Source organism: Bacillus rossius, chromosome 7, assembly GCF_032445375.1.
Source record: "Bacillus rossius redtenbacheri isolate Brsri chromosome 7, Brsri_v3, whole genome shotgun sequence".
Classification (NCBI taxonomy): domain Eukaryota; kingdom Metazoa; phylum Arthropoda; class Insecta; order Phasmatodea; family Bacillidae; genus Bacillus; species Bacillus rossius.
In genome coordinates this window covers 63776465-63791992 of record NC_086335.1, presented here as the reverse complement: position 1 = coordinate 63791992, position 15528 = coordinate 63776465, and the positions used below count along the sequence as shown (strand labels likewise).

At 35.0% G+C, this 15528-nt stretch overlaps 1 protein-coding gene across 4 annotated transcripts in view; it reads right to left on the bottom strand.

Annotated features, from left to right (window-relative positions):
• Nucleotides 1-2195: 2195 nt before the first annotated feature.
• Nucleotides 2196-15528, bottom strand: part of LOC134534210 (cullin-3) — a 33684-nt gene continuing 20351 nt past the window's right edge. For all 4 annotated transcript variants that reach the window (XM_063372467.1, XM_063372466.1, XM_063372465.1 and 1 more), the window contains exons 8-17: nt 13875-14051; nt 13218-13388; nt 11521-11610; nt 10989-11113; nt 8632-8893; nt 7160-7329; nt 6408-6546; nt 5171-5298; nt 4022-4067; nt 2196-3310 (exon numbers count right to left, since the gene is read on the bottom strand). In XM_063372467.1, the coding sequence (XP_063228537.1) occupies nt 4043-4067; nt 5171-5298; nt 6408-6546; nt 7160-7329; nt 8632-8893; nt 10989-11113; nt 11521-11610; nt 13218-13388; nt 13875-14051 (1287 nt within the window). In that variant the 3' untranslated portion in view covers nt 2196-3310; nt 4022-4042. The remainder of the gene's footprint in view (nt 3311-4021; nt 4068-5170; nt 5299-6407; nt 6547-7159; nt 7330-8631; nt 8894-10988; nt 11114-11520; nt 11611-13217; nt 13389-13874; nt 14052-15528) is intronic.

Genomic DNA, 15528 nt, shown 5'->3' with positions numbered 1-15528 from the left:
CCCCCTCTTGCATGTCCCTTCCTGGTCATGCTAAAACCACCACCAACCTCTCCTCCTCCTCCTCCTCCTCCTCCCACAGCAATTATTCCCCTTCCTTTCTCTCTACAAGAATAGTGGAATTATGTATCCTAAACCAGGCACCTGGGTGGGAAATCTGTGGCTATAAAAAATTTAGTTCAATTGGGGGGGGGGGGGGGGGGGGGGGGGGAACAGCCTGCCGGAGAAATAGGTGGAAGATACAAAAAAAAAGTACACCCAAAAGAGGATATGAGGAGACTCGTGTGTTAAAGTGTCTTCAACCCTGAACTTTGACAGCTTTTGTTTAGGACAGGGTTTCCCAACCTGTGGTACACATACCACTAGTGGTACGTGGCAACAATGGGGGTGGTACATGATCAAATGCTGTCGAGTCAAGTTCCACTGACCCTTATATTATTGAATGTTTGATCATGGACAAACAGCAACCAGTTTCTCACTAAAAATTGCAGTTTTTTTATGAATCTTTAATTTTGGACTCAATTTGAAATAATTGTCTAAATTTATATATATATATATATATATATATATATATATATATATATATAAACACGTTGTTAAATTTAAATTAATGTGTATAATTGTTTAGAGTTGTGTTTTATAAATAAAACCGTCATTTTGCAATAGACATTTTTAATTTTTCCCTAAATTTAAAAAAGAAACTTAGTTTATATATAAACATCTAAAACTAAAATATTAAGTAGACCTAGTGGCTAGTGGTATACCAAAGTTTCTAAAAATGCCAAGTGGTACGCAGGTGCTAGAACATTGGAATCCCTGCACTGGTGAATCAGCAAGTGCCACAGAGATACTAGATTACCTTTTATCTCAGCTTGGGGGTGTCTGCCATAGAACATTACACGTGCAGATGTCTCATTTTATGATTTCATGTTTCCTCAAAGATAAAAACGTTTTACATGATAACGTCTTATATATTGATTAACGCCGGCTGCAACGCACGAAAAATTGTTACGTTCCGCTTGAGCCGAGCGTGCAAGAACTGGCCAACCACCGTGCGAGAAAATCTTCTATAATATCAAACAGGTTAAGGCGGGCTTTTTAACTAATTGTTCGTGATTATATTTAAACAAATTATTTAAATTAAATTTTCTAAAACTGTAAATAATATTTGAAAATTAAAAAGTATACAATTTTTCATCAATGTTTTCTTATGACGTTATCACGTAAAATTATCGTCTGTAAACCGACTTTACAGACAACCCCTTTTTTTTTAAACAAGTGAGATTTAATTTTTTCAATGCTAGTTGCCTGAACTTAAGAAAATTACATCATCTCTGCCTCCCGTTGCCACTCGAATCTGAATTATGCGGCTAAGGTCATCTTGCTGCACCCCAACCCATTTCATGGATTTTAAAAAAAAACGCCTGCACGTTATACCCAACTAAACATTTGTGGTTATTCATAAATGTATGCAAAAATTTGTGAATAAAATCATTTACAAAAAAATCTAGTGTTTTTCAAGAGTCAAAATAATCTGAAAACATAGTATCTATTTCAATTGCTTTGAAAGTCATTTCCCGCTATTTAATGGTACATATGTATTTGGTAATTTTTTTTACAAAATCACAAATCACTATTTTTCTGGGTCTCTATAGATAACATTAAGTAAGTAAACGCAACCCTGTTATTTGTCACAAAACAGTTTTAACTGGAAAATAAGAGTGCAACAGTGAAATTCAATACCTTTTTTAATAGTTACTTTACATACAAACCACTTGGATGTAAAATTTTGCAAAATCTCTCTCCCAAGCTGAAAATAATTCCACAGAAAATTATAAAATGGTAGTAGTGTCCCTACATATATTTAGTGATTTCTATCAAACACAAATATCAGCAATCTCTAAAGATGTAGGAACACATCACATTACCTACTAATTACAACTGTTTCAGGGCAAGCAAAGTACTTGCAGCAAGTATTATTTTAATCAAATAAGACAATAAAAATTTAAGAAACTACGATAAATATTGTTTGATTTACTTTTAGAAAAGAGATTTGCCTCAGAATAATATTTCAAATAAATGTATTAAGTCCCATATACTAAGTGATAAAATATCTGAAGTACTGCAGAATATGAGCACTACCACCCCACATGCTTAATGGAAACTAGGTACTAAAAGGTTCAATAAAAGCCTTAAAATCTTGTGTAACCAATTTTTTTTTATACAGATGTGGCACATCAGGAATTGAAAACACACACTGAACTGTAACATAACCACAAAGAAATATATAATTTAAAAAAAATAATAAAATCTTTCAACATTCCTGATAACAAAAGTTGTGGTTTTAGTTCCCAAATTTAAGTTCAATGGAGAATATAATTTAAAGTTTCATTCAATCACAATATTTATGTAAATCTAAGACCAACTTCTTGCAAAGTACAAAATGTTATGCTATTCACAGTTTTTTTCCAAATCAACCTTGCATAACAAGAATCCAACTTTATTTGACATATTGTGATTGATTATAACTTTTTTCTAAAATATTTTCAGCTCATTTTTATCTAAACCGTGACTAAACAACTTGTACGATGAGAAGTAAAATACAAATGCTCTATAATCACACTGCTTCAAATGAGGTGGACATTAACTTGCTTCATGTCAACACAATCAGAAAAAACTACTCAAAACAAAAGAAGTATCGATGGAAGCAAAAAAATTGTTAAATTTAGATCACATGACAATCTGTCATAATTACATCACCTTTACACTCACGTCAGCAAAGAATTCTTAACACCATATCAACACCAGGGCTCCTAGTCTTCTAATACTCGCAACGCTGTACTCTCTCAAATTAACTCCATTCACAACACACTCCAAGGTTTTACGATCAAATGAAGATGCAAACACAACAATCTCAATTTCAAGAGAGAAGATATGCAAGCAAAGTACAAAGAAAGCTTTCAGTATATCCACTAGTATGAAATATTTAATAAATAACTTATTTATTATTTTATCACAGTCCATAGGTTTTTCTCCAGTTACAAAACAAACAGAAGCTGCGCAAGTATTAGTTTATTATGCAGATTACCGTGTAGAATTCCGATAATATAATTTTGCAATCAACATAATTTTTTTATTTTTTTTACAATGGATGATGATGTTTAGTAATACATAATTTAAGGTGTAGAAGGGATATCTGTCTGTCAATATTGGAGGTGGGCTGGCAGAATACAGAGACGGCTGAGCTTCTCCCGAGTCTCTTGATCAACGCACACCAGAAGTCCAATAACAGGACTTGCTTTGGAGGTACAGTCTGCAACAGAGTTGGAGACAATCCGGATGGCAGCAACAACTCAAACTATAGGGACATTACCTATTATCCAGGCATAGATCAGTGCCTTTTTTTTAATAAAATCTTTTGAAAATTTTAATTCAAATATTGTTAATGTAATGCATTGAAAAATACATGTTACCTTATCCAAAAACTTTACTTTGGCAACAAGCACTTAGAAAAAAACCATAAGTTTACTTTAAAACTTGCTCAGGTATCAACAAAATAACACTTCACAAATAATACATACAAAATAATAATTATTTATTTCTATACAATACATAGGCCCACTTTACATCTTAAATGATGGCCGCAGTAATATTTAAATAACAGAGTGTAAAAAATATATGTGATATTTTTAATTTTTCCAGCGAAGACATTTGTACTTATAAAAGTATTTAGTAGTTAATCCCTTTAAAAGTCTATTAAAAGTTTTTGCATGTACCGTACTTATAAATTACTAACTCTAAACCTATCTCTAGACAATATCAAGAATTGAATAGTTGTCAAACTTTATAGTCTTTTAAGTCGGACCTTGAACTGTTCAGTCCCAAATCTTAAATGTTCATTAATTTACAACTTAAATAGTAGCTGCCTAGTATTCACACACAATCTTCTAGAAATGATACAACATGATATTTTATAATCATAACTAATGTGGCCATTACGTATTAAGGACTTTTACCAACTTACCTGTGTAACGCAACTGCATTTTCAAGCAACGTACGTGTACACTTTCCTGCAACACACACAATTAAACATTATAAATTTTAAGTTACGCAACTAAAATCAGGCGAAAAAACTATTAGTATTAAATTGTAATAACTTATGAATAAGTAACATATATGTAGGTTCAATAACAGACTATTAACAGACACTGAAATTGTCCTTTCTCACTGTCACCTATTTATTAAAAGTGGAAGGAAAAATATTTTTTCCAGAGTACATGAGTTGTTGCCAGAAGTGATGCACCCAAGCTTTAGAGAAAAGGCTTTTGTTACGACAAAGTGCCAACTTAAAGTAAAATTCACAACACACTTGCTGCACTATGCGGGTTTGCTTTCCATTTACTAAACCAGTTTTCCTTACCCTTCAAAAAGTATCAGAAATTTGTAATTTTGCAGGTTGTATTAATCCGATTTGCACAAATTTTTTCCTCGTTGTGTTGGTAAACATTTCCAAAAAATAGTACATTTACAGTGTTGACCTCAACAGATGTTTTGTCTGTTGCCATCTGTCATTGAGGTTAAATGTGTATTGGTACCATCGGCGATTTTTTGTGTGTTTAAGAAAGGGATCAGAGAATTTGCATTAAATTTTGTTACAAGAATGGAATAACGTGTAGTAATGTTTTAGAAATGTTAAATATAGCTTTTGTGAGTCCTCTGAGAAAAACAAGGCTTTACGAGTGGTATAAGCGTTTCCAAGAAGGCCGTGAGGATGTTGAAAATGGCAGCGCCCTGGATGCCCCGAAACATCAACAATTGAAAAAAATCGCTGAATCACATTCAGAGAAGTTGTCGATGATGTTGGCCTATCAATTGGCTCATGCCATGAAATTTTTCCCTGGACCAAACAGTAAATTATTGAATTTCTCTAGCTTTAAAATTTGAGTAAAGGTGCACCCTTTTATTTAAATTGAAATATTGACAATGTCACTCTATAAGTACTGTATTACTTTATAAACACAAACATTTTTAACATTTTGAAGTACAGCTGGACAATTGTTTTCAATGGCAATAAAATATTTATTTTTATATAATTTTTATGTCATTAATCAGTAATCACCGATTGCTATGTTTGGCTATTGTCATAATATTACTGGCACACTTCTCCACTTACCTATCTTCTGGTGTGCGAGCCAAATATTCTCTTTCAATGAGACCTTCTATTCGCTTCTTGATGATAACTGGCGATGGACTAAAACGACTTTTCAACTGCTCCGTAACTTCCACAACGAGGACGTTATGCTGTAATAAAAGAATAGAAATAATTTTGTTAGTAAATTGTTACTACAGTAAAAATACCTCATTAAAAGTACTCAACTTTTACTTTTCATTGTATGGTGTTAATGATTTTTCATATATCCGACTTAAGTTATACATACTGAGCTTACTGGCATTTCAACCCGCACTACTCTATGCATTTTTGTGACACTGAAACGACCACAAGGATACTTTTTATTTCTCCCCCTCCTACTGCAACAAGGATACTTATTATTTCTCAGACCACTCCCCCCCCCCCCCTCCTTCGCTCATTTTTCCAGCTGCCAATTTAAGTAAGCCAGGCAAGCAGACGAACAGCTCTATCAGAACTCGAGAGATGATGCCACCTTTCTGACATCAGACTCTAGCGCTTGACAGCTGGTGATGGGTGAAAGAGCGCAAGTGTCATTTCAGGCTTGCCTCCAGTTGCCGAGGGTCTTAAAGAGTGGCCGTGCTTGCTCACGTGCTGAGGGTCCTAGGGTTCGAACCCAGCACTCCAGCATGACTAAGCATTTACAAACACTGAGTTGATTCCCAGAGTGGTACAGACAATCTTGGAAGACCCGCTGCCTTGAAGGGGGTTGGATCCCTCCATGTTATTATTGGTATGATGGAATATTTGTTCAGTAATATGCTATCTTTTTTAATAAACAGATTCATAAAAAATAAAACCAATAATCTACTGTTTTAAAAAACGAAATTAACGTGAAAATAAAACAATAAAATCTTTCTATTAATAACAGAACAACCTGCTGGAGGCTACCAAAATTAAATATTTTTTATTTTATGTTTTGTTTTGGCCTTAACAACTTGTCAACAGTGAGGTCTATTAGAGATGGTCAGGGGATATTAGGGAGAATTCGGCAATGGCTTGTAGTAAGGAACCATCCAATGAGGGTCAGAGGGGAAACAGACAACCTAGACTGAAATGGCCAAACAGGGACTCAACCTGGAACCTCTGGAATGTTTGTCCAGTGTCTCAACACTGCACCACCTGGCTCCACATACTACTGTTTCACTGCAGATACAACCAATCAGCTGGCTTAGCGGAACCTCCCGCAGTCAAACCTGAAAATCTGCAAATCTGTACTCACAGGCATTCTTTTCCGCGCCTTCATTATTCTGACGATGGCGGCCTCGATCTCGTGTTTGCGGTCTTCGTCAACCTTGTTGCGGGTCTCCCGTCTCTCGGGCTCCGACTCGCCCTTCGCAGCCACCGTCTGGATCTTCACTCTGGCACCACGCAACGACTACATGAGCCTGGGCACTGATACGGGGACCTGCGTAGTCATTAGATCAGCCCACTCTGCCCTGTACAGCAGGCACTGCCTCACTACACGTGGCTCGGCTCTGGTTTCATGTCACAATAAAGGACCATTGCCACTTAACAGCCGTCGTCTCAAAAGCTTGCTCATTCTGTGCAGTGTGGTCTACAACTATTGCAAATTTTGTGGCTAAGGCAAAATTATTTCATTAAAACAATTGGGGGTACAACTTAATTTTCCACATATTTTTTTTTTAATGTTTTACTAACCCTAATTATTTCAATGGAATACTTTTCTACAGCCACAAAGTTAGTGGTGTAGAACTTTTTTTGAGTAAAAAATAATCTAGGCACAGAGTGTTCTATCTTAAAAACATTATTATTTACAATAAAAATGCTGTTCAGCCCCAATTGTATACCAGCATTGTGAAGCACTTTAGAACATAAGTCGTATAGAGGTATTCAACTTATTTTGTTATGACGAACCTTCAGCCGTAGTTTCACAGTCAAATTCAGACTCAACTCATGCTGTATATATCTCCGAGATAAAATTGAACGGCTCAAACCAGAGACAAGACTCACCTGTGTAGTTTTGACGTGAAGGACTCGTTCACGTGAAACATGTCACTTAAACCAATGTCCTTTGTTTTGGGATTCTTGATGAGTATTCGCTGGGTGGCTTTACCCATGGCTAACGATTGCAAGGCACGGACCAAGTCTTTTTGCGGTATATCTGTTTCCTGCATGATGTCCTGAACAAGCAAAAAACACAAAACAACATTAGATAAACCTTCACAACACTCACAAGTCCTACTGTCAGTTTTCCTCTGGACGATGCATTTACTAATGAAAACTTCACCAAAAGGAAATAGGAGCAACTATATTCTCCAAAATTACTGACTAACATGCAAGTTTCCTGAAAGAAATCTTAATTGGACGTAGTTATGCAAAAAGGAACCAACCCACAATTTTTTATATTTTATTTGAAAATAAATTAAAATAGTACAAGGTTGATTGTACCGTCGTTGCTATTATTATATCAGTATTTATACTAGACCATTAAAATTATACCCACATTATGTTATCAATACGAGAATTACAATTTATAATTAACTTTAGTGGTGCACCGATATGACTTTACCGATTACCGATTCGATTACCGATTATGAGAGCAATAATCGGCAGATACCGATTCAGTTACCGATTATAGTGAACAAATTTTTTTTAAGTGTAATAATGTACACAAAAATTTTTCCCATGCAAATTTAATAACAAGATTAGGTAAAATTGAGAATACAGTTATAATAACAGTATAAAAATATATAAAATACACTATTAAGTCATTGCAAAGTGCAAATTAAATTAACGTCCATCTATATTTGTTATTGTAAAAACTTGAACTACAGTCTAATAATAATTATTGTAATGTACAATGGGTAAGTTTTTGTTGCGGAAAACTAGCATTATTATCGACTATCACATAAGGTTGCATCGAGAAATTACCGTTTAACAATGTAAACATGTTGCTTTATTTTGTTCACTTGAGGTTATAGAAAAATGTTTCCACACTTCACTTTTTATCTCCCTACTCACCATCTCACTATAATTATATAAAAATGACTCAAAACCAATTCTAGCACATGTGATTTTATTTATGTTGACTGAATATATAAAATTATAAATACTTTTTCAATTTTCAGGGAGTTAGATGAATTTTGTAATATATACAAATATTACAGTATTTTGTCCTAAAATGTGTAAAAAAATATTAAACGGTAAAAACCTACTTAATTACGCCGGGACGTAGATAATCGGCAAAGTAATCGTTAAGATAATCGCCGATTACGATTAATCGGAAAGTACCCATAATCGCCGATTACGATTCATCGGTGCACCACTAATTAACTTTAACTTCAAAATACTCAGAATAGGTTTCATGTGGGTCCAATTTAATTCTGAAATATTTTCTTTTGAAAATCCAGTACTTAGGAAATGTTATGTACTGGTTTATTTGTTTAGTAATATTTTTCAAATGAAACCGTGCGGAGACGCACCTCGTAGGTGATGCTCTCCTGGTTGTTGAACAAGGTGAGCACGCACATCTGGTAGGTGGACACCTGGATGATGTGCTTGCGCGGCTGGGCCACCTTCTGCGTGGACGACACCACCGCCACGCCCGACGACGAGGACGAGCTGGGGCCCTCCTTGCCCTCCCCGTCCTCCTTGCGCGGCCCGAAGAACACCGCGTTCAGGTCCGCCGAGCCCAGCTGCGGCTGCAGCGTCAGCTGCCGCCCGCTGTGCTTGCCCAGGTAGAACCTGCGCCCGTACACCCGCGGCAGACCCGTCTCAAAATCAGTTTTAATTAACGCTGTGAATGGTGTTACGATGGTTGATCATTCAGGGAGGAATAAGCTTCTCCAGGTGTTAAAAAACTTATCAGAATGTGTTCTCAGAAAAAACCTGGTCTAAACAAACTACAGTAAGTCCTCGGTTTACGTCGGGGTTACGTTCCTGAAAACTGCGACGTAAATAGAAACGACGCAAAATGAGCCATGTTTCATGCCACCGGCCGGCCACGGCCCAAGGTCGGCCGGAAGGGGTAGGAGAAAATGCTGTGTCGTTGCGGGAAGTAGATAACACTTCTACGTGCGAGATACATGGGTGGCCGAGCGGGCGGGCTGGTAGTATTGCATCACCGCGCGGACAGCAGCGGAGAGCAGGAAGCGTCCCTCATGATGTATGATAAGATAAGGCGGTGAACGTGTAGCTTACGCTACATAGCATAAATTAACTACCGAAGGAAACAAAGAATTATAAACGAATTATATACGGTGTTTTGGTTAAAATAACGATTTACGGTCATTGTAAACGACGTTATTGTGAATCGGCGACAACTTAAATTGAAACATGAGTACTCAAACATTAGCAACGTTAATCCGAAACGACGTAAATCGGTACGACGTAAATGGTTGAAGTTAAACCCGGTGAACCTTTCCGTAAAAAGTCTTTATCCGATTCCGGCAAAATTTTTGAACGAGGCAGAGGAATATTTGCAGTTAATGTTGGACTGGAATTGTAGTAAAACGAGCACCTAGTCCTTTCACTAACGCCATTCTTCGTCTGAGAAAGAAGGACGGAACCGTGCGTGTATGTCTGGATGCTAGAGAGATAAATAAAATCACTATCACTCCCGGGTCCTGCACGCTCGGCACTCTGGCTCCAGCGGAGTGGGTTCGGGCAGTTGACCCCAGTCATCAGGTCAGTTCGCTTTGACGCTGTCCTTACCCACAACTGATTTAAACCCCAAAGGTTTAAAAAACAGTTCATACCACGGTTTAAATCAAACAGTTTTTATTAAAAAAAAAATCAAATGAATTTTTAAGATAATGTATTTTTTCATAGAATGTCTTATTTCTTTTTTTAATGGAAAGTCTAATTCCACTTTAAAAACAATAAATTTTTGGTCATTAATGTTTCTTGTGATTTACAGGAACAAAAAAAATTATATACTAATCAGGAAATATCATCACTTAAATTACTTGAATTAAGTTGTAAATCATACCTAGCTAAATACTCCTCTAAAAATAAAGGTATTAAATAGTCAATTTATATTCTGTGGGAAATCCCTGACTTTACTGTAAATCCCCATTTTATGGGTGACACCCATTCCGTGGTAAATCCTCCTCCTGTGCGAAAATACCCTTTCTGTGGTTAAGTCCCAGTCAAATGTGCAGATCTGCTGCACAATGTTTTCAAATAATTTATCTATGTTGTCAATTTTCTGAAAGAAATAAAGACAATCCAGTCTCCACCATCCCCATAGCTGCACTAGTTCAAAAAGAACCTTGCATACGCCATTTTACAGTGTGTGACTATGCACTAAAACACCGCCTGGAAAAAAAAATGTTTTCAAGTCTGGGTGATGACACAATGAACCATGACATTTCCCCTCAAATTAAAATGACTGAGGAATTTACATGACTTTTTCAGGTTTTAATAAGTAAATTCCCTGCCTTTCCCAATTTTAACTTCCCTGACTTTCCAGAATGTGGACACCCTGGGAACAAGTCCAAAAAAAAGTGTTATAAATTTTCGGCAGACAATGCTTAAAAATATCCTTTTCCCCAAATAAACCTCTGACCAAAGTGGCAAAGCAAGTGAAAAACAACTTATGATTCTCCACACAGTTCAGAAAATGTTGTACAAAGATTTTGATAATTACAACGGTAGGTGTGATAGCCACCAGAAGAATGTGAAATCACAAGAGATGGAAGGTTACAACTTCCAAGAACTTGATGTTAAACCAATGATGGTGTCACACACAATATGACCATAGCATAGCATATCGACCATGTTTGAATCACACACACAAATAAAGGTACAGTTTTTTTTGTATGAAGTAATATTGTACCTCTTGAAAGCTTCAAAAGCATTTCGAGGAGCAGAAGGAATGTTGCATTTGGGAGTGGAACTTTGCGTCGGCCAAAACCCTGTCGTGAGAACGCGAACACTCAAATCTACTCCACTTGGATTCGTCTGAAACATAATTAACACAAAAATTGGAAACTAATGTGTTCTGCTGAAATAATAATTTTAAAAAAACATAATTGTATTCTTAACCATTTAAGAACAATAGTCTGTTTTTAGTATTTCAAACAATACAACTCAATAATTACCAAAACTATCTAGGAATAAATTTTAAGCATTTTACTAACATTCTCAATAACAACTAGCACACTAAGATTACAAATACAAAATTCATGCCTATTATTTTAATTATATTCCACAATATAATGAACAACTTTGTTTTAACTTTATTACTTACAAAACCACCAACTTACCTCTATTGGTAACAAGGTTACCAAATGCCACATCTCAACTGGAAGACAAAATACAGCACAAAGCTCAAATATCTGCCTGCATGCTTGTGAATGATTACTTACGTTGTTGTATTCTTCCATTATCGTGTTCGAGACTGTCATATCCTTAAACATTCCTTCAAGTTTTGAGGTGAACTGACAGCCACATTCAGTCTGAAAGACAATATCACCTCACTGTTAGTGATCCACAAACTAACAAACAATTTATATCATGAGTAGTTTTTACCACTACAGACAAAAATTCTGACCACTTGACTAGCCGAATAAACGGTTTTTGGTTCCTTAGTAGACCTGAGTGATGTATGGGTCAGACTTTCAGCTTGTCACTCCCAGATACGTATGTGGATTTAAGTCTAAACCCAACTGTGGTTGGTTGTCCTGTCCTCAGATGAAAGTTAGTTTATGGTTTGTTTGTAATCATTATGCCAATAAGTTTTCCTCTGAGACAACAATAAAGTAATGCAGTGAAACACAGTTCAAACTGTTTCAAGGAACAAGCAAAAAAGCTGGAAACTTATACAATATTTTGTATGGTTGTTATGAAATACAGAATATTAGTGCTAAATGCAAGAAAGAGTCAAATTTGGAAATTTAAAAAACAGTTGTATTCAGCTAACTCTAGGTTTGTGGAAACTTTGATTAAGTGAATCAAATTGAAGCTCATTTTAATATTCTATTTGACTTCCCCGGGAAATTTGCTATTCATTTATTTAAAGCTTTGAATTTAATTCAAGGCTTCGCGACTGATGTGAAGCTTCGCATTTGCTGCGAAGCTCTAAAAACACTGGATGACTAAAAGAATCTCTTTTTCTCAGTTAACGTCAGTTATTTTTAAGTAGATTTCAAAGAAATACTACCTATTGTTGCCGTTACCATGCTGCGACTTCCGGAAAATTTTTATATACCCTGTTTTATCGCATAATCGTAGCATGCGCATAATCATCACACCAATATTTTATGGGCATTAAAATTTGGATATAAAAAAGTCTCGCGTAAACGTTGCATGATGTTTATGGTCCCGCTACTAGATTCCGAGCACTTTGTGTAGGTCATTTTTCCGTATAAAACGATGTATTGTAAATTAGAAATCTAATATTTATTCAGACATTACCACTTACTTTTTAATTAATGAAAATATGAAGTTGTCTGATGTGTAAATTTTATTTTAAAGACTTTTTAAACATTATAATCTTTATCTGTTCGTCTGTGTCGCCGCGGTGTACCGCTTATAAAACTGTAGCCAGTGCAAGTTAGCATCATTCATGTTTGGTTATGTTGCTTCCCGTATAGAGCGCGCCCACATAGTCGAACATCAATATTGATATCTCGCTAATTGCATGCTATGTACGCGCTCTCTGCAGAGTGCCGAGTTAACTTTATTTGATGGCCCGCACTCTTTCGTGGTAAGTGTGACTACGATAGTTATGCGTTAGTTCTGGCTCACATTCAGGTCACAGATTTGGTTTTTATATTTAAAGTTGATAAAAGGTTTTTGTTGCATGACATTAATTTAAATTGTTTGGCGTGATCTTGTATACTCTGCTTTTTAAATAAACGTACTTTCCATGAATGGGTTTTTGTTTTATGAATAACTTTACCTAAAAAAAAATTATTTTTTCGCATAAAAATCACACCTTTACTTTTCAAACTTGATTTTAGTATAAAATGTGCGACGATTGTGCGATAAAACACGGTAGTTTATGCCTTAAACCACCAAGCTCCGCGCAGGCTGATAAAGCATCGCAGGATGTAGCACGCACCTTCAGCTTGGAGATCATGTTCTTCTCGCTGTCATCGCTGACAGACTTGTTCAGCAGGAGCCTCTTAGCGAGGTGCTGCTTGTAGTAGCGCTCAAACACATCTTTGTCCTGCAGGAATCTGAACAGAACCATCGTCTTGTCCAGCACCGTCTCGATTTCCTGCTCCGTCATCTGGAAGAGAGCAAGCTTTCTTTATTTAGTACTTGTGTGTCTGCATGAATCAACACTTAAGTTGTCTTATTTTGCTGTTTATTTTTTAAGAAGGTTAAAAAAAATGATCAGCAATAAAGTATAAAGTAGATTTAATCTATTCAAGAGACTGTTTGTAAGAGTTCCTGGAACTTAAAACTGTTATTACAAAATAAAATGAATATTTCATATCGAATTTAGAACCAACATATTTTTTACATCTAATTTTTGCACAGTTTATAATGTTTTACACCAATATTTTGCATATTTTGCCATATTTTGCACCACTTCTGCCTTATTTTCACACTGTTTTTCATCAATTTTGTTTACCTTTTTTTGGGTCCATAAGTCATTATATTAACACTTTTTTTACTTATAATTGCAAATACATATGATAGCAGGACAAATTACTATGGCTACATAATGATAGTACAAATCGTAATAATAATTTTTAAAAAAAATACATACCCCTTTCACACCTTTTTTCAGTTTGTCATCAATAAACAGTGAAAGGTATTCTGGTGACTTTGGATTCAAGTTGAGGAAGTGCTCAAAATCAGAAGCAATTGTTTGCTTGAAAGTCTTATCATTGTTGAACGAGTTGTGCAGGAAATGGTCAAATCTGTCTTTGAGATCCAGCAGATTCTAGAAACACAGGATATGTACACACTCATGAAGTCATGAAAACATTAGCTGCAAAATACCAATATTAACCTGATGTCAAGTATTTTTTCCTTCATTCCTTTATAAAAATTACTCTTACAAAATTTTTACTAAAAATGTAATGCATCCTAATATGTACAATCATCCAGAAATTTTTTCTTCCCGCTATTCACGCATCAAACCAACGTAAAAACTGGTTTTTATATAAGTAAAACTAGTTTAAGACGTTCCGTACAATACAATGTGCTATAAAATACAATCAAATGTTTTCGTCCTGCCATATTCTCCAAAAGATATATGATCTACATTATTATTTCTCATGTTGAAATTGCACAAAAAACTTAATTTCCTGTATAAATCTGTTTTTACTTATATTGAAATATATTATTTGTTAGAAAATTACAGTTTACTCGTTTAATTAACAAGAATACAAATATGTTGATGTTTAAATTCTCTTTCAGATACGTTTTCAATTATATGTTCTGTCTCTGCTGAATAACGCGTATGAAAATGTAAACAGTGCTAGTTGGCATCATGTTTGGTTCAGTTAATGCCAGTATAGAATACACAAACGTATCCTAATATTGATATAGATAGCTCAGTGACTGAATTCAGCACGTGCATTCTCTCTCATGCCAAGAACACTAAAATTTGATAGCCCACACTCTTTTGTGGTTAGTGCGTACGACAATAATTATCAATAAACTAATTTAGTTTCATCTCGCATTTGGGTCAGTTTATTTTCAGTTGATACAAAATAAATTTATTTTTTTGTTTAGTAGTATTTATTTACTAGTTATACTGAATGAACTAAAATTGAAATTAAAAGTAATGTTTTAACACTTGTGATTTGTTTGTTTCTCTGTCAGAAACTTTATAAACACCTCCATTTTTTGGTAAGCTTTTATTCAACATAAAATACAAGCAAGCATTAATTTATTCAATAGTAAATTTAAACTTTTTGTGATGTATTTTGGACATTGCTCTAGTATTGATGGTATACAAGCATTTGTTGAAGGAGTAGATACAAGAAATGAAGTACATATGGACGGTCTCCGGGTAAAAGGTAACAAGTCAAAAATTCACTTTTAGCAGGAGAAACAAAAAACTCTTAGATAAAAATTGAATTTACTAAAATTTTTCTGGCATTATTCTTTTTTTACCAACATATTTACCAACATAGTTGCCAATGATTAAAAATGCATTACATATTTTAAGTATACTTAAGAGTTTAAGTGACTTGTTGACTAAACATGGTTGCTACAGAAATAGAATCTTTGAATTCCCTGACTTTTCCCTGTTTTCCAGAAATTTATTAGAAAAATTCCCTGACTTTCTTTTGAAGTACATACCATAAATATAAACGTGCATATGATTAAATATAATATAAAAATTTCAACATGAGGTAAAATAAGGTTTTTTTTTTGTGTTATTTTGATGGCAGAATTGCGAATGTGTT